Raw genomic sequence first — 19,744 nt, forward strand, 5'->3', positions numbered from 1 at the left:
ACTAGTGGGAACTCTGCTGGGGAAAAAAAATGGGAAAAACACTGTGTAGAGAATTAAATCTATAGGTGCCACAGTATATGTAAAACATAAGACAATATAAATGCTATAATATATATCTAGAATTGATATAGATGTGAAATCAGCATGCTATCAACTAAAGCCACATAATCTATGGGCATATGTTCCAAGATAAGGCAATCCATAGGTCACAGAGGCTATCTTAAAAAACAGTGGCAATCAAGATTGATGTTAAGTCCCCAAGGGGTCATAGTCCCTAGGTTAAATATCCATTGTGCTTCTCTTTGCAGGAGAATTTTAGCCCTGGGGGATGTGGTCAATAATGATATACTTGAGATCCGTTGTTTTGTGTCCGGTTTCAGCAAAGTGCTGGGCTACAGGCTGGTCAGATGCTCCTTTATCAACTGCAGCTCGTATGGGGATTGGTGGTTTGCCATCCTGGTTCTCAGGTCATCCACCGGCTTGCGCACATAAAACTTTCCACATACACAGTGTAGGAGATAAACAATGTATTTTGTGGTGCAGGTCATTCTTTGCTTAATTTTAAAAAAATTGGCGATATAGGGGTGGCTGAATACATTACCTGTGGTCAGACCCCCACAGGTAGTGCACCCCAAACATCCAAAACACCCTGGCTTAGTTTTAAGCCAGGTGTCTTTGCTGTTACATTCTCTGGGGTCTGTTTCTATGAGGTAGTCCTTGAGTGAAGCTGCTCTGCAATAGCCAATTCTAGGTGGTTGCATTTTCTTAAAGGGTAGGTCCCTGTCAGTAGTTAGCAGGTTCCAATTTTTCTTTAGGGTGCCTGCAATCCCTTCCTTCCCTTTGGTATAGGTGGTGGTAAATGTAAGTTTTTCCTTCATCTGTTTGCTCTTAAGGCCATAAAGAAGCTCTCTTTGTGTCATTTCAATGGCCACTTCACTGATGTCCTTTAATGCTTTCTTGTGGTATCTTCTTCGGCAAAATTTATTTTCCATTTCTGTCATCTGCAGGTCCCTGAGTTCCTCAGTAAGATTGTTCCTGGCTACTCTCTTGAATTGGGATGTTGGGAGTGCCTTTTTCAGGTTGGGCGAATGACAGCTGGAAGCACATAAGATGGAATTCTTGTCGGTTGGTTTGCTGTAGAGGGTAGTGTGTAGTGTATCCCCTCGTTTGAAGATCCTTATGTCCAGGAAATCTACAATGTTCTTGTCATATGTCATTTTAAATTTGACTGTGGGTGTGCTCTATTCAATTCTTCCAGCAATTTAAGTAATTCTTCTTCTGTTCCTGTCCAAAGGAGGAACAGGTTGTCTATATATCTTTTAAATAGCTGTACTCTGTAATCTTGGAATAGGTATGTGCACTGTGCCCCCATTCTCCATTTCCACCATAAACAGGTTGGCATATGCTGGGTCCAAAAATTCAAAAACTCCAGCCTCCACATTCAATAAAAGACCTTTATTCTTTCACATATAGGGTCCCAGCAACATATACAACGTTTCAAGCCTGCAATAGGCTCTTAGTCATGTACACTTTAATTATAAAGGTTCCTGCCTTTTATACCTGCACCTGTTGTCCATTAACCCATTCCATGAAAACACAGCAATTACAACAGCGGCATCTTGTGGATGCAAATCATATTGCATCAATATTTATTTCTTATGTTTTCTAAATGGAATAGGTAAGTGACATCTGTATAAAAATTAAAAACAACATAAAACCTATATATACAATTAAAAGAGGAGCATAGAAATTTAACCAACTAGAGTAATTTGCAGCATTAGGGGCTAGTGTACAGAGTAAATATTAGAAAGGGCAAATGCTTGAAAATCCAAATTTAAATTTTTTTTTAAGTTTTTGTTTTGCATATTATAGCCAAATAACAGTTTACCAAAATTCTACACTGAGTTCATTCTTCCAAACATATTTGTATACACTATGGGAGGTGCTAGATCTTTAATAGAATAGACTCCAGTCAAAATCCTTGTTAAGACCCTTGGGGGTTAAAGAATCAAATTTATGTATCCAGAACATCTCTCTAATCTTAAGGAGATGTTCTCTATCTCCTCCCCTCCTTGGTTTAATAATCTAAACTTAAATGAAATTAAAAACCAACGTTAAAAATACAGAGCTGAATAAGAGTACAGCGTCCCCAATCCCAATTGATCAGAGTGGATAGGATAGTCTCTGACCCCAAGATGAGACAGGTTAGGTCAACAGAAATGAATAATACATTTATTAAGAGGGGTTATGATAGTCAGAAACTGGACGAGGTGGATAAATCCATCAAGATACCCTCTCAGAGACCTACCATACCTGTAACTAGAATATTAAATTTTGTCACTTCTTATAGTACAATGAGTCAAAAAGTCTATAATATTATCAAGAGACACTGGCCATTATTAAAGGAAGCTTGTCCAGATATTGAGGAATTCCAAACCATCTCAAGAGCCGCTTACCGTAGGGGTAATACCTTAGGTAAGAGGTTGGTTAGATCTATGCCCAACTCTGTTTCTATTAGCCAAGGGGAACATATATTTTTTGGTAAACCTAAGAATGGTACATTTCCCTGTTTAGGTTGTGGTCAATGTGGCAATGTTATAAAAGGGGATTATATTTCTCATCCATATTCAGGAGAGAAATTTTTGATAAAGGGTTATTACACATGTAACTCCACATATGTGGTGTATGCGCTTAAGTGCCCGTGTGGGTTATTATATATTGGCGAGACGACCCAGAAGGTCAGGGAACGCATTTGCCAACACAAATCCACAATCAGAAATGAGAAAACATCAAACCTCCCTGTACCAGCACATTTTTTGGAGAAAGGCCACCAAATTAATCAACTTAAATATATGGTCATTGACCAGGCCCCTAGACGCATTAGAGGGGGTGACAGGGTTAAGGATTTATTATACAGAGAGGCTAGATGGATTTGGAAACTAGATACCATGCACCCCAAAGGGTTAAATTGGGAATTTGACTTGATTCCTTTTATTTAATGTGTTGCTTTTTCATGCTTTTTCTATGTGTCTTCTTTTGAATAGAAATATTGGTTTATATTATATTCGATAGATTCTATGAAAGTAACCAATGCATGTTATTTGTACATTTGTGTGGTAGAATAAGCAACTTGCTGCATTTGTTTTTAACTGGTAATCATTTCACTGCAGGAGTGTAGGGGTTAAATGTAAATAAGGATGTATTGGAGGTCATGTGTGATCTCTTTGTGAGTAACCCCTCCCTATGATGCTGTGATTGGTCACCTGTGTCTATAATTGTCTGATATATTCACTTGTTTGTTAGCTTGATAAAGGGGCAGGAGCCCCGAAACGTTGCTCAATAAAGGTGCTGTTGCTCCATTTAGAGTGCTACCTGTGTATTTTTCTTCATATTATATGCTGGGACTCTGGAAAGGGTGGTCCCTCAGGTGTGCACCTACATCCACCTTAAAGTGATTTAAAGGGACATTCCTATGAAGTGAGTGCTGGTCCTGTGACTTTTTTTACTAGGAGTACATCTATCACAGATGTCTCCAGATTGTATGCAACACGCTTCTTGGCATCTATCTCCGCCATTAGATCAGGCATAAACAAACCACCATGCTTGCGGTCTTTAAAAAGGGAAGAACAGTGACGTATAGGTGTTTGATGGGTCACGGGTCACCAAGGGGGGGTGTGTCTCCAGCGCCAAAATGGGAGGAAGCTCAACGAATAAGAAATCTGCAAAATGCCGTTGTTCTAAAGTAAGTTGTCTACCACATAGAAATGTGACTACCGCGTCACTTCTGGTGACGTGTAGTCAGCTGCTGTAGGGTTGTGGCGCTCTGTGTGCATGCGCTAGAGGCCCAGCCTCCTACAAACAGCCGTTTAAGGCAGAATAGGTGACAACCTATTTTACAACACCGGTGGTGACTGAGAGAGTTGTGGAGTTGGAGCTCGCAACTGAGGAAAATTGCAGTGAGCGACCTGCAGATAAACCACCTAACCATGACAACTACCTGCAAAACAATAAACTATTGGCTTTAGGTATTATATCATACATACTAATAAACTCAATAATAAAAGCAATAAAAACACAGTACTCTACCAGATTATCAGCAATAGTAAACAGAAAAAGCCCCCAACATCCACATAGCCTGCAGTGTAATAAAGAGATGCCAGGAAAGCCATAAGGATAACACCAGAGCCTATTGGGAACTGCAGCTTGTACTGTGACACCTACCACTGACCTTGTACTGCCATATTTACATATGCCCATTATTTATAAGTAGTCCATACTGACATCATCACACTTACTAATGATGACAGTGACATGACACCAAAACCTATAGGGAACTGCAGCTTGTACTGTGACACCTACCACTGACCTTGTACTGCCATATTTACATATGCCCATTATTTATAAGTAGTCCATACTGACATCATCACACTTACTAATGATGACAGTGACATGACACCAGAGTCTATAGGGAACTGCAGCTTGTACTGTGACTTCTGCCACTGACCTTATACTGCCATATTTACATATGCCCATTATTTATAAGTAGTCCATTCTGACATCATCACACTTACTAATGATGACAGTGACATGACACCAAAACCTATAGGGAACTGCAGCTTGTGCTGTGACTTCTGCCACTGGCGTTGTACTGCCATATTTACATATGCCCATTATTTATAAGTAGTCCATTCTGACATCATCAAACTTACTAATGATGACAGTGACATGACACCAGAGCCTGCCCATTATTTATAAGTAGTCCATTCTGACATTATCACACTTACTAATGATGACAGTGACATGACACCAGAGTCTATAGGGAACTGCAGCTTGTACTGTGACATCTGCTACTGACCTTGTACTGCCATATTTACATATGCCCATTATTTATAAGTAGTCCATACTGACATCATCACACTTACTAATGATGACAGTGACATGACACCAGACCTTATAGGGAACCGCTGCTTGTACTGTTACTTCTGCCAATGACCTTATACTGCCATATTTACATATGCCCATTATTTATAAGTAGTCCATACTGACATCATCACACTTACTAATGATGACAGTGGCATGACACCAGAGCCTATAGGGAACTACAGCTTGTATTGTGATTTCTGCCACTAACCTTGTACTGCCATATTTACATATGCCCATTATTTATAAGTAGTCCATACTGACATCATCACACTTACTAATGATGACAGTGACATAATACCAGAGCCTATAGGGAACTGCAGCTTGTACTGTGACTTCTGCCACTGGCGTTGTACTGCCATATTTACCTATGCCCATTATTTATAAGTAGTCCATACTGACATAGACAACTTAATTTAGAACTGACATAGACAACTTAATTTGTTCTAAAGTAAATAGTATACCGCATAGGAATGTGTATACCACGTCACTTCCGGTGACGTAAATCAGTTGCTGGAAGTTTGTGGCACTCACTGCGCATGCGCTAGAGGCCCAACCTCCTTTAGACAGCTTATGACAGACAGATGACATCGGGTTTTAGCTATGAAGTGTCACTATGAGATGCTCAGTGTTTGCAGGGAATGCACTGATTATGATCTCATAAAGGCAGTTGGGTATTCACTATTATCACCTTAACCCCTTGGCTGTCCGCTCAAACTGAATTAAGTAACAATAAATTAACAAACCGCAACCAAACAACTATCATTTACGTGGAGGCAATAAACAACAGCCTCATGTTTACCCAAGCCTTACATCTACCTCTGTCATAAGAACAGAATAGATTGCAAACTCACATCTTGTCCACTTTTAGAGAGGCAGTAGACTACAGATTTACATGTTCCTTCAGTGGTAATAAGTCAGTATACAACAGCCCAACATCTATCCCTATAGTGAGATTATAAATCAACAGTCTGACATCTACTCTGGTTATAGAATGGCAGTAGATTGTTCCTTCAGTCTTATTTAGTCAAAACACAACAACCCCACATCTATCCCAGTCATTGGGTGGTAATAGACAACAGTCCCACATCTGCCCTAGGCAAGGGGAGACAATCGAACACATCTCTACATCTACCCAGGGATACTAACGGCTAGATTTGGAGTTTTGTCGGTAACGACCCGAAAAACTAACGCCGGCTTTTTTCTGGCCGCAACATAAATATAACTCTGGTATTGAGAGTCCACATAAAGGCTGCGTTAGGCTCCAAAAAAGGAGCGTAGAGCATTTTTAACGCAGCTTCAACTCTCGATACCAGAGTTGCTTACGGACGCGGCCAGCCTCAAAAACGTGCTCGTGCACGATTCCCCCATAGGAAACAATGGGGCTGTTTGAGCTGAAAAAAAACCTAACACCTGCAAAAAAGCCGCGTTCAGCTCCTAACGCAGCCCCATTGTTTGCTATGCGGTAACCCTTCCTACGTCTGCACTTAACACTCTAACATGTACCCCGAGTCTAAACACCCCTAACCTTACACTTATTAACCCCTAATCTGCCGCCCCCGCTATCGCTGACCCCTGCATATTATTATTAACCCCTAATCTTCCGCTCCGTAAACCGCCGCTACTTACATTATCCCTATGTACCCCTAATCTGGTTCCCTAACATCGCCGACCCCTATATTATATTTATTAACCCCTAATCTGCCCCCCTCAACGTCGCCTCCACCTGCCTACACTTATTAACCCCTAATCTGCCAAGCGGACCTGAGCGCTACTATAATAAAGTTATTAACCCCTAATCCGCCTCACTAACCCTATAATAAATAGTATTAACCCCTAATCTGCCCTCCCTAACATCGCCGACACCTAACTTCAATTATTAACCCCTAATCTGCCGACCGGAGCTCACCGCTATTCTAATAAATGGATTAACCCCTAAAGCTAAGTCTAACCCTAACACTAACACCCCCCTAAATTAAATATAATTTAAATCTAACGAAATAAATTAACTCTTATTAAATAAATTATTCCTATTTAAAGCTAAATACTTACCTGTAAAATAAATCCTAATATAGCTACAATATAAATTATATTTATATTATAGCTATTTTAGGATTTATATTTATTTTACAGGTAACTTTGTATTTATTTTAATCAGGTACAATAGCTATTAAATAGTTAAGAACTATTAAATAGCTAAAATAGTTAAAATAATTACAAATTTACCTGTAAAATAAATCCTAACCTAAGTTACAATTAAAACTAACACTATACTATCAATAAATTAATTAAATAAACTACCTACAATTACCTACAATTAACCTAACACTACACTACCAATAAATTAATTAAATACAATTCCTACAAATAAATACAATTAAATAAACTTGCTAAAGTACAAAAAATAAAAAAGAACTAAGTTACAAAAAATAAAAAAATATCTACAAACATAAGAAAAATATTACAACAATTTTAAACTAATTACACCTACTCTAAGCCCCCTAATAAAACAACAAAGCCCCCTAAAATAAAAAATGCCCTACCCTATTCTAAATTACTAAAGTTCAAAGCTCTTTTACCTTACCAGCCCTGAACAGGGCCCTTTGCGGGGCATGCCCCAAGAAGTTCAGCTCTTTTGCCTGTAAAAAAAAAACATACAATACCCCCCCCAACATTACAACCCACCACCCACATACCCCTAATCTAACCCAAACCCCCCTTAAATAAACCTAACACTAAGCCCCTGAAGATCATCCTACCTTGTCTTCACCTCACCAGGTATCACCGATCCGTCCTGGCTCCAAAATCTTCATCCAACCCAAGCGGGGGTTGGCGATCCATCATCCGGTGCCTGAAGAGGTCCAGAAGAGGCTCCAAAGTCTTCATCCTATCCGGGAAGAAGAGGCAATCCGGACCGGCAACCATCTTGATCCAAGCGGCATCTTCTATCTTCATCCGATGACGACCGGCTCCATCCTGAATACCTCCACCGCGGACCCATCTTCTTCCGGCTACGTCCAACTGCAGAATGACGGTTCCTTTAAGGGACGTCATCCAAGATGGCGTCCCTCGAATTCCGATTGGCTGATAGGATTCTATCAGCCAATCGGAATTAAGGTAGGAATATTCTGATTGGCTGATGGAATCAGCCAATCAGAATCAAGTTCAATCCGATTGGCTGATCCAATCAGCCAATCAGATTGAGCTCGCATTCTATTGGCTGTTCCGATCAGCCAATAGAATGCGAGCTCAATCTGATTGGCTGATTGGATCAGCCAATCGGATTGAACTTGATTCTGATTGGCTGATTCCATCAGCCAATCAGAATATTCCTACCTTAATTCCGATTGGCTGATAGAAGCGTCATTCTGCAGTTGGACGTAGCCGGAAGAAGATGGGTCCACGGTGGAGGTATTCAGGATGGAGCCGGTCGTCATCGGATGAAGATAGAAGATGCCGCTTGGATCAAGATGGTTGCCGGTCCGGATCGCCTCTTCTTCCCGGATAGGATGAAGACTTTGGAGCCTCTTCTGGACCTCTTCAGGCACCGGATGATGGATCGCCAACCCCCGCTTGGGTTGGATGAAGATTTTGGAGCCAGGACGGATCGGTGATACCTGGTGAGGTGAAGACAAGGTAGGATGATCTTCAGGGGCTTAGTGTTAGGTTTATTTAAGGGGGGTTTGGGTTAGATTAGGGGTATGTGGGTGGTGGGTTGTAATGTTGGGGGGGGGGTATTGTATGTTTTTTTCTTTACAGGCAAAAGAGCTGAACTTCTTGGGGCATGCCCCGCAAAGGGCCCTGTTCAGGGCTGGTAAGGTAAAAGAGCTTTGAACTTTAGTAATTTAGAATAGGGTAGGGCATTTTTTATTTTGGGGGGCTTTGTTGTTTTATTAGGGGGCTTAGAGTAGGTGTAATTAGTTTAAAATTGTTGTAATATTTTTCTTATGTTTGATGATATTTTTTTATTTTTTGTAACTTAGTTCTTTTTTATTTTTTGTACTTTAGCAAGTTTATTTAATTGTATTTATTTGTAGGAATTGTATTTAATTAATTTATTGATAGTGTAGTGTTAGGTTAATTGTAGGTAATTGTAGGTAGTTTATTTAATTAATTTATTGATAGTATGTGTTAGTTTTAATTGTAACTTAGGTTAGGATTTATTTTCCAGGTAAATTTGTAATTATTTTAACTATTTTAGCTATTAAATAGTTCTTAACTATTTAATAGCTATTGTACCTGGTTAAAATAAATACAAAGTTACCTGTAAAATAAATATAAATCCTAAAATAGCTATAATATAAATATAATTTATATTGTAGCTATATTAGGATTTATTTTACAGGTAAGTATTTAGCTTTAAATAGGAATAATTTATTTAATAAGAGTTAATTTATTTCGTTAGATTTAAATTATATTTAATTTAGGGGGGTGTTAGTGTTAGGGTTAGACTTAGCTTTAGGGGTTAATCCATTTATTAGAATAGCGGTGAGCTCCGGTCGGCAGATTAGGGGTTAATAATTGAAGTTAGGTGTCGGCGATGTTAGGGAGGGCAGATTAGGGGTTAATACTATTTATTATAGGGTTAGTGAGGCGGATTAGGGGTTAATAACTTTATTATAGTAGCGCTCAGGTCCGCTCGGCAGATTAGGGGTTAATAAGTGTAGGCAGGTGGAGGCGACGTTGTGGGGGGCAGATTAGGGGTTAATAAATATAATATAGGGGTCGGCGGTGTTAGGGGCAGCAGATTAGGGGTACATAAGGATAACGTAGGTGGCGGCGCTTTGCGGTCGGCAGATTAGGGGTTAATAAGTGTAGGCAGGTGGAGGCGACATTGTGGGGGGCAGATTAGGGGTTAATAAATATAATATAGGGGTCGGCGGTGTTAGGGGCAGCAGATTAGTGGTACATAAGGATAACGTAGGTGGCGGTCGGCAGATTAGGGGTTAAAAAAATTTATTCGAGTGTCGGCGATGTGGGGGGACCTCGGTTTAGGGGTACATAGGTAGTTTATGGGTATTAGTGTACTTTAGAGGACAGTAGTTAAGAGCTTTAGTAACCGGCGTTAGCCCAGAAAGCTCTTAACTACTGACTTTTTTCCTGCGGCTGGAGTTTTGTCGTTAGATGTCTAACGCTCACTTCAGAAACGACTCTAAATACCGGAGTTAGAAAGATCCCATTGAAAAGATAGGATACGCAATTGACGTAAGGGGATCTGCGGTATGGAAAAGTCGCGGCTGACAAGTGAGCGTTAGACCCTATTTTGAGTGACTCCAAATACCGGCGGTAGCCTAAAACCAGCGTTAGGAGCCTCTAACGCTGGTTTTCACGGCTAACGCCAAACTCCAAATCTAGGCCTAAGGCAACAAACAGCAGCCCCACATCTCTACCCCTAGTCATTGAGAAGCGTTGGACAGCAACCTGACATCTGTCCCAGTCACAGGAAGACAATAACCTCACATCTACTCATGTCTATAGGGAAATAGACCATAGCCTCACACTTATACCAATCATAGGGACTCAATAAAATAAAGCCTTTTATTTCCTTCTGTCACAATAAAGCAATAGACACCAGCTTCACTCAATGGAAGATGGTAGACAGCTTCACATTTACCCAATTAGAAGAAGGCAATCCACTGCAACATCATAATGCAATCCCAGTAATGCAATAGCAATCTCACATCTACTCCAAAAGTAGCTTTATTGCACAACCACATACAATAAACCTATTTTCCAGTGACGCTTGTTGAATGCTTAAATATTTTAGAATACAAAGTTGAATTACGTGCAGTAAATAAGGTAGTATTTGTGTTTTATTTTATTAAAATCAGTGAGGGCTTTTTGATTACTGATGCTTTGAGGGTTCTATAACGTCCCAGCAACTAAAGGCATTCCTTAAAGAAACACTTTTTCCAGATTTGGGCCACATTGGATCATGGTATTTGGCGTTTCAGGGAGATTGCATTCCATTTGCTGGCTTCAGGGAGTCACTATTACAATCAGGGAGACTCCCTGAAATTCAGGGAGAGTTGGGATGTCTGTAAAGGGTTAATATTTCTGACTGTTTTAATAAGAAAAGATGATTGACAAAGTGTGACTGAGTGATCTTGAGCCTGTGTACATGTTTGACTCCAAATGTTTGTCACCAAAACTGTAATGGCTTCTCCAGTAATGATTACATTCTTATTGAAATGTGAGTGAGGTCTATGGAGCGCATGTGAGTAAGGGAGTGTGTCCCTGAGTGGTTATTCTCTTAAATGCAATTTTCTTTCATGTTTCAGATATAGTATACAATTTTAAACAACTTTCTTATCTACTACTATCTATTTTGTTTTATCCTCTTGGTATCCTTTCTTGAAAAGCAACCGTGCCCTGCCAGGAGCTAGAAGCTGATTGGTGGCTGTACATATATCCTCTTGTCATTGGTTCATCCAATGTGTCCAGCTAGCTTCCTGCAGTGCAATTCTGCTCCTTCAACAAAGAATACCAAAGGAATGAAGCAAATTTCATCATTGAAATTAATTGGAAAGTTGTTTCATTGTATGTTCTATCTAAAACATGAAAGAAAAATGTTGGGTTTCATATCCCGTGCATGCGTGTAAATCTCAAAAAAAAAAATACATTTATTTTAAATTTATTTTAAATTGCTGCTCTGTCAGACACAATCAATTTGATTGTTTTAGGCTAAGATACGCTCGTATTTCATCAGTATGTTTCTTAACAATACATATTGTATAGTAGTGTCTGTAGTGTAGCTGCCCCCCTTGTTCCCCCACCCCACTCCCAGATCCCTTTCCCATACCCTACCCCCCTCCCAGATCCCCTTCCCACAATGGATCCAACATAGGATCCCCATCATCTCCCTTCCTCCTTCATTCCCCCTCACCTCCTTTTTTTTTCCCTTCTGTGTAGCGTGGCATAGCGGTCCTGCCCTCCTTCTGCCCCGTCCAGGGGGGCTTATGTCGGTTACATAGGTGATGCTTATGGGGGTTACAGGGGGGGATGATGGGGCTTATGTAGGTTAGACAGGAGGTGCTTATGGCGGTTAAATGGGGGGCACTGTTGCTTATGTATTTTACACAGGGGGTGCTAATTGGGAGCTGATTGTGCTTATGTAGGTTATCCCCTCTGTAACCTATATAAGCCCCATCAGCACACCTGTAACCCCCATAAGCACCCCCTCTATAAACTACATAAGCTCCATCAGAGGTGCACAATGGATCACTGAGGAGAAGGGTTGTGTGCGCATGCGCATTGCAGATTACGGTCCATAGAATTCCTCGAACTGTAGTTCTCAAATAAGTCACATTAAACAGCTATTTGTAGGAGGTTGGGACTCTTGCGTATGCACAGTGAGGGAGGTTATAATAATGTTAAATAATATAATGTTAAATAAAGTTAATATGTTATCGCCTTATCTGTGAGAGAATGTAAAATAGTTTCATACCAACACCAGTGTTCTAAAATAAGTTGTCTACTGCGTAGGAATGTGTCTATCACGTCATCTTGCGCTAGAGGCCCAACATTCTACAAACAGCTGTTAAAGGCACAATAGGTGACTGAGCTATGTCTTCATAACCACAGGGGAGTGTATAGGGACTGTGAGGACCCCTCACGCACATGACATATAACCAGATGTGATTACTGCTAGTATACAGAGATAACAGATATTGCATTAGCTCATTCTTCATTTCATTGCATGGTCCTTGGAACAGATTAGGAAATGCATCTATGTACAATTACATCAATAAGTTTATATTTTCTTAATAGGAACTACTCATAAGGGCAAAGAAAAATATTTATATGTAATAACCCAAAATACTGAGCTCGCTAAGAAAAAAATACACATTAAAGTAAAAGTAAACCCTAGCGTTGTACAAACACTAGGATTTACTATTGAAACAAATAAAGGTCATTTTCATTCATGAAGTATAAGATGAGTATAAGATAAGTATAAGATAAGTATAAGATACTTCATGTAGAAAGCTCCTTTATTTGATTCAATCACTCGCCACTATTAGCTCCTACAGCAGAGCACAGCAAAAAAAAAATTGTCTAAGAGGTGACGTTTTCACCTCTAAGACAATAGCAGTTCTGTAAATCAGGCTCCCATGGACGCCAGGCTGGATTTACCGCACGGCTATTGGCTAAGAGGTGAAAATGTCACCTCTTAGCCAATTTTTTTTGACGTGGGCTGTAGCAGCTAAAAACGGTGATCGATTGAATCAAATAAAGGCGCTTTCTACATGAAGTATCTTATACTTCATGAATAAAAGTGTCCTTCCTTTATTAGTTTTAATAGTAAATCCTAGCGTTTATACAACGCTAGGGTTTACTTTCACTTTAAAAGTTACAGTAAAGTCAGAATTAAACTGATTCAGAAAGAACATACAATTATAAACTATGTTTCAGTTTACTTATAGTATCTAATCTGCTTTGTACACTTGTTATCCTTTGTTGAAAAGTATACCTAAGTAGGCTCAGTTTGCAGAAATAATGCACTACTGAGAGCCTGCGGTTGATTGGTTGAGATATATATATATATACCTCTTGCCATTGGCTTGCCCAATGTGTTAAGCTCCCAGTAATGCATTGCTGCTCCTTCTACAAAGGATACCTAGAGAATGAAGCAAATTTATTCAATAAGTAAATTGTAAATTTGTTTAAAATGTCAGGGTTTAGATAGAGCATACACCGTTACTCTCACACTGCGCTAACTGACCACTGCTGCAGAGCCTAATAGTACCTATAGTGTATTTGGCTGTACTCTACACACTTGACTGATATATATAATTGTAATACAAAATAACGTATACGCTAAAATTGGTCTAAGCAAGCTGAACAATAAGCACTCTTAGTTACCTAAATGTACTCTCTGTGCCGTTCCTTATATTACTATCAGTACTGTCTAATGATCTTTACACATACATTTCTGGCAAAAAGCTCTATTGTTTTGAACAGAGATTAACAATAAATAGTGTCAATAATACCTATAGATAACACTGAAAAATAACAATCATAAACACACTATTGTACAACAATTACCAGTGATACCTGAGAATCTAAAAACAAACACAAGGACTTATAACATTAAAAAATGTTATCAATCTCACCTCGATGTCCCCAGGAGTATGGTAAAGTCTATATAGTGTTCTGGTGCCTGAATATGACTCCTCCTGACTCTGTAGCTGAGAGCGGTGCTGCTTTACTGATCGTTGGACGCTGAAGAGCGCCCAAACAACTGGTAGCTGTGAACACAAGAAAAGAACAGAGCGCAACCGCGACTCAAGGTAAAAGTTTTATTACTTATTTGAGCGCTAAAAACACATTGCACTTACAAGAAGTTAGTAATAATTGAGCCTTTGGGTATAATAATCCACTGGACCACTCTCCTCTACATACACCTTCCACGCTGGAAAAGGATATGGCGTCTCCGGGAAGTCCGTAGGTATAAAGCTCAATGCTTCGATGGTAGACGATTAAAAAGTACTTGTAAAAACAATCGGCTATAATGTCTTTCAACAATGTCCCTTAATGTGGTCTACGCGTTTCGTCCTCATTGATCGGGACTTTCTCAAGACACAGGGTTTGATGTCCTTGTTCGCGGGGATCCTCTTCTTAAAAAACTCCTACTGTGTTCCTATTGGATGGACTGTAGACCAATCGCGAGCGCCGATCCGACACACCTACTTTCGATTCAAATCACACAAAAGCGGTGAGTCAGACCGGACCCGCGGGTCTCCAGTCTAATTTGCATTCTCATTCTTAACAACCATTATATCGAATATATATAACTCTTGAATCTTGTACAAAATGAACGATTATAATTAAACAGTTATATATATAGAAACACACAAACCTAAAACTCAAAAACTCAAACTAGTCATAATATCCCGCTAGCATTTACCGATCATAAGACTTCTATCTACGATGCACATGGCTGACAGTTCTTAAAGAGATATTTTTGTTGTCTTAAAGGGGTATTATCATTTTTATAAAAGGACATTGAACTTGCCTTCTCCTATCTAGTGCCTTCTAACACTGATAATAATGATGTACCAACACCAATCTTAAAATGTAAGTGATATGTGAATATCCTTAGCTAAAAACAGTCTTAATTAGTATCAAAAGTATTAAAAAACGTCTTTAAAACATTAATTTGCATTTTGAACCTATATAAAAATAAATATCATTTTTATGAAAAAATATTAATAAGTTCATACTGATTATTTAATCTAAAAAATTGAAACAATACTACTTCCATGTGTTTTTCTACACTTATAGGGATTATCAACTTATTAAATCATGAATGCTTGGAGATCTAGATCTATATTTAACCCTTTTGGGGCCAAGCAGTCTAAAGATTGAATCCACTTTGTTTCTTTTTTTCTTAGTTCTGTTAATCTCTGATGGGGGTTAGTTGACACAGATACTGTTTCTAAGATGCTGATTTTGAGGCCACTAGGGTCTTTATTATGAAACACCCGAAAGTGATCGGACACACTATGTGTCTTCAAGCCTAATTCTATGTTATGAATATGCTCATAGCATCTACGTTTCACCTTCCTTTTTGTTCTCCCTACATAGACACATCCACATTTGCACGTTATGCTGTAAACTACATATGTGGATTGACAGGTACCACGTGAAGTAATTGGAAATACTTTTGAATGACTCGTATCCTCAATGGAGTTCCTATTCCAAATTAAGGGGCACATGCAACATTTTTTCCGACCACATTTAAAGGTCCCAGGTTTCCCTTTGACCCATTTGTCTAATGTGCCCAGGCCACTATGTTTATTACTTTCTAATACAGGTAATTTAGATGGGGCTAGAATATTCTTAAGGTTCCTATTTTTCTTATACACAATATTGGGTTTGTCATTAATTACATCCTTAAGAAGGGGGTCTGCTTGTAGGACCCCCCAATGTTTATTCAGGATTCTTTTGAAGAAGCCAGCACCTTCATTATACGTGGTTATAAACTTAATACTATTCTGCTGAGACCCTTCACTCTTTGTCCTCTCTTTTGGGCATAATAATGCATCTCTACTGCAAATTGTATTTCTATTTCTTGCTTCTTTTATTAAATTTTTATCATACTCCTTCTCTAACAACTTCTTTTCCAGCACATCTGCTTCCTTCCTAAAATCCTCCAATTTGGTGCAGTTTCTTCGTACCCTACGGAACTGCCCGTAAGGGATATTTTGTATCCATGATCTCTTATGGCCACTATTGGCATTTAGGAATCCATTACTATCGGTGGGTTTGCGAAAATTTTTAACCATTACAGTATTTGGGGTTCCTTCACTAAAAAATTCTACATCCAAGAATTCAATACTGACTTTTGACATTTTACTAGTGAATGATAAATTAAACAAATTGGTATTTATGTAATTGATAAATTCTGCAGCCAGTAGTTCTTCTCCTTGCCAAATGATAATAATATCGTCAATATATCTCAGATATTTGACGATATTATTTGCGTAGGGATTATTATTTAGATAGAGCATGTATGCTCTCTGAATTGTGAAACAAACCATTTGGGTTTCATATCCTTTTTAACACCTTAAGGATCAGGAATTGTAGAGAAAAACACAATTGTGTGCTATACACTTCCATTTGTGCAGCTAGATTTGTGTCTGCGGTATCCATGACATTTTTTTATTAGACATTTTAAAGAAATCCTGCAGAATCTCAAGATTAACAGGCTGTAAAGCAGAAATAATATAATGCTTATAGCTAAGGGCATGTTATTATGACCATTAAACCTTGGAGGAATTAGTCAGTCTATGGTGGGGGAGGCAAGTAATAGGGAGATATAAGCAACAAGAAAGGACCTGCTTCAACGTATCCCCTGCGAGCAAAGGGAATAACAACGAGTTCCTTTGCACCCCAAAACAGACAAGCACAAACATTTGTATTATCTCCTAATCTGTCATACATCCATCCCTTAAATGAAATACTAATTTTGCATTCCAGTGCAGTACCACAATGCTCAACAATCCAGGTCACATCATAGCATCAGAGGAACACAACATCTGATTGTATGAAGCTTAACTTGTCACAAAGAGTTATCGCTGCTGTATATATTGTATTTCATGATGTTAACCAGCAGAAACATATGCAAACAGCTGCAACCCCAGAATTCTCACTGCACAGCGCTGTCAGCTTGCTGATGAATAATAATTATGTTTGTTGTAAAATAACTTTATGGTTCTACTTCATTAACCCAAAAGAATACAAACGACTAATGTATTCACTAAGACTGGGATGACTTCTTATTGTTTACAATATTTAATTAATGCACTCTATTCATTAAAGGGATATGGAACACATGAACAAGCGCTGTCTTGCTGTGAAATAAAATGTCAAAATGCACTGAGATAAGAGGCGGCCTTTAAGGGCTTAGAAATTATCATATGAGCCTACCTAGGTTTAGCTTTCCACAAAGAATACCAAGAGAAGAAAGCAAATTTGATGATGTAAGTAAATTGGAAAGTTGTTTAAAATTGCATTTCCTGTCTGAATAATGAAAGTTTAATGTGGATTTTACTGTCCCTTTAATATTGCATGTTCTATCTGAATAATGAAAGTTTAATTTTGAGTTAATTGTCCCTTTAAAAATCACTTGCTCTATCTGAATCATGAAGGAAATATTTGAGTTTCATGTCCCTTTAATCTGCTCACATTAATGCCTCTATTGGAGAGGGGGAATTTAAATGAGGGTATTAATCACTGGACAGTTAGTAGAAGGATGGTCTGCCTTTTCACTAGAAGGATTTGCCAGAAGTGATCCTACATCCAACAACTTGCAATATTTCTGTAATATCATCCTTTATTATATACATGAAAGGCATATGCGCATCTACATTGCAATACACAAGATTCCCTAAGGGATCAAATTTATTTTCTTTCTCTATTTGCTCAATTTCAGCTTAGAAATTCAGTGTCTCCTGAATGATTGTCCAAGGTAGAATCTTTTAAAAGCTATGATGCTTCTAGCATAATGGTGGGGCTGGCTATCAAAATGCACTGAGAAGCTGCATAGTATTAATAGGTATCAACCCTTCCCCCTAGTTCCCTCTCATCTCCATGCTGAATGTCTTCTGGGGTTCTGCTACAGTGCCAAATATATCAGTCTAATATACATATAAGTGTTTCATTTGTTACACAGATTCCTTATGGGCAAATGGAGAAGCATAGCAGACTGGCTAAGTATTTTAGTATGTCATCATTAGTAAGTGTGATGATGTCAGTATGGACTACTTATAAATAATGGGCATATGTAAATATGGCAGTACAACGCCAGTGGTAGAAGTCACAGCACAAGCTGCAGTTCCCTATAGGCTCTGGTGTCATGTCACTGTCATCATTAGTAAGTGTGATGATGTCAGAATGGACTACTTATAAATAATGGGCATATGTAAATATGGCAGTACAAGGTCAGTGGCAGAAGTCACCGTACAAGCTGCAGTTCCCTATAGGCTCTGGTGTCATGTCACTGCCATTATTAGTAAGTGTGATGATGTCAGTATGGACTACTTATCAATAATGGGCATATGTAAATATGGCAGTACAAGGTCAGTAGCAGATGTCACAGTACAAGCTGCAGTTCCCTATAGGCTCTGGTGTCATGTCACTGTCATCATTAGTAAGTGTGATGATGTCAGAATGGACTACTTATAAATAATGGGCAGGCTCTGGTGTCATGTCACTGCCATTATTAGTAAGTCTGATGATGTCAGAATGGACTACTTATAAATAATGGGCATATGTAAATATGGCAGTACAACATTAGTGGCAGAAGTCACAGTACAAGTTGCAGTTCCCAATAGGCTCTGGTGTCATGTCACTGTCATCATTAGTAAGTGTGATGATGTCAGTATGGACTACTTATAAATAATGGGCATATGTAAATATGGCAGTACAACGTTAGTGGCAGAAGTCACAGTACAAGCTGCAGTTCCCAATAGGCTCTGGTGTCATGTCACTGTCATCATTAGTAAGTGTGATGATGTCAGTATGGACTACTTATAAATAATGGGCATATGTAAATATGGCAGTACAAGGTCAGTGGTAGGTGTCACAGTACAAGCTGCAGTTCCCAATAGGCTTTGGTGTTATCCTTATGGCTTTCCTGGCATCTCTTTATTACACTGCAGGCTATGTGGATGTTGGGGGCTTTTTCTGTTTACTATTGCTGATAATCTGGTAGAGTGCTGTGTTTTTATTGCTTTTATTATTGAGTTTATTAGTATGTATGATATAATACCTAAAGCCAATAGTTTATTGTTTTGCAGGTAGTTGTCATGGTTAGGTGGTTTATCTGCAGGTCACTCACTGCAATTTTCCTCAGTTGCGAGCTCCAACTCCCCAACTCCCTCAGCCGCCACCGGTGTTCTAAAATAGGTTGTCACCGATTCTGCCTTAAACAGCTGTTTGTAGGAGGAAGCGACGCCACAACCCTCCAGCAGATGACTACACGTCACCGGAAGTGACGCGGTAGTCACATTCCTATGGTAGGCATCTTAATTTAGAACACTGTCTATAACTAAGGGGACGTATAAAAAATCAACTGAAGTAATTAATACTTCAGGGAGGTGTCAATCAACCTGATCGTACTCGATCGGGTTGATTTCCGGCGATTCCTGTCCGCCTCATCAGAGCAGTCGGACAGGGTTATGGAGCAGCCTTTTTTAGACCGCTGCTTCATAACTGCTGTTTCTGGTGAGTCTGAAGACTCGCCAGAAACACGGGCCCACAAGCTCCGTTCGGAGCTTGATAAATGGGCCCCTTTGTCTATAAACACTGTGCTTCAAGG

At 39.1% G+C, this 19,744-nt stretch overlaps 1 protein-coding gene across 1 annotated transcript in view; it reads right to left on the bottom strand.

The window, feature by feature from the left end:
• Positions 1-1,217, bottom strand: part of LOC128652720 (vomeronasal type-2 receptor 26-like) — a 171,286-nt gene extending 170,069 nt beyond the window's left edge. Inside the window, exon 1 of the mRNA XM_053705652.1 lies at positions 602-1,217. Within this exon, the coding sequence (XP_053561627.1) occupies positions 602-1,217 (616 nt within the window). The remainder of the gene's footprint in view (positions 1-601) is intronic.
• Between the last annotated feature and the right edge of the window lie 18,527 nt (positions 1,218-19,744).

Source organism: Bombina bombina, chromosome 3 (assembly GCF_027579735.1).
Source record: "Bombina bombina isolate aBomBom1 chromosome 3, aBomBom1.pri, whole genome shotgun sequence".
NCBI lineage: Eukaryota > Metazoa > Chordata > Amphibia > Anura > Bombinatoridae > Bombina > Bombina bombina.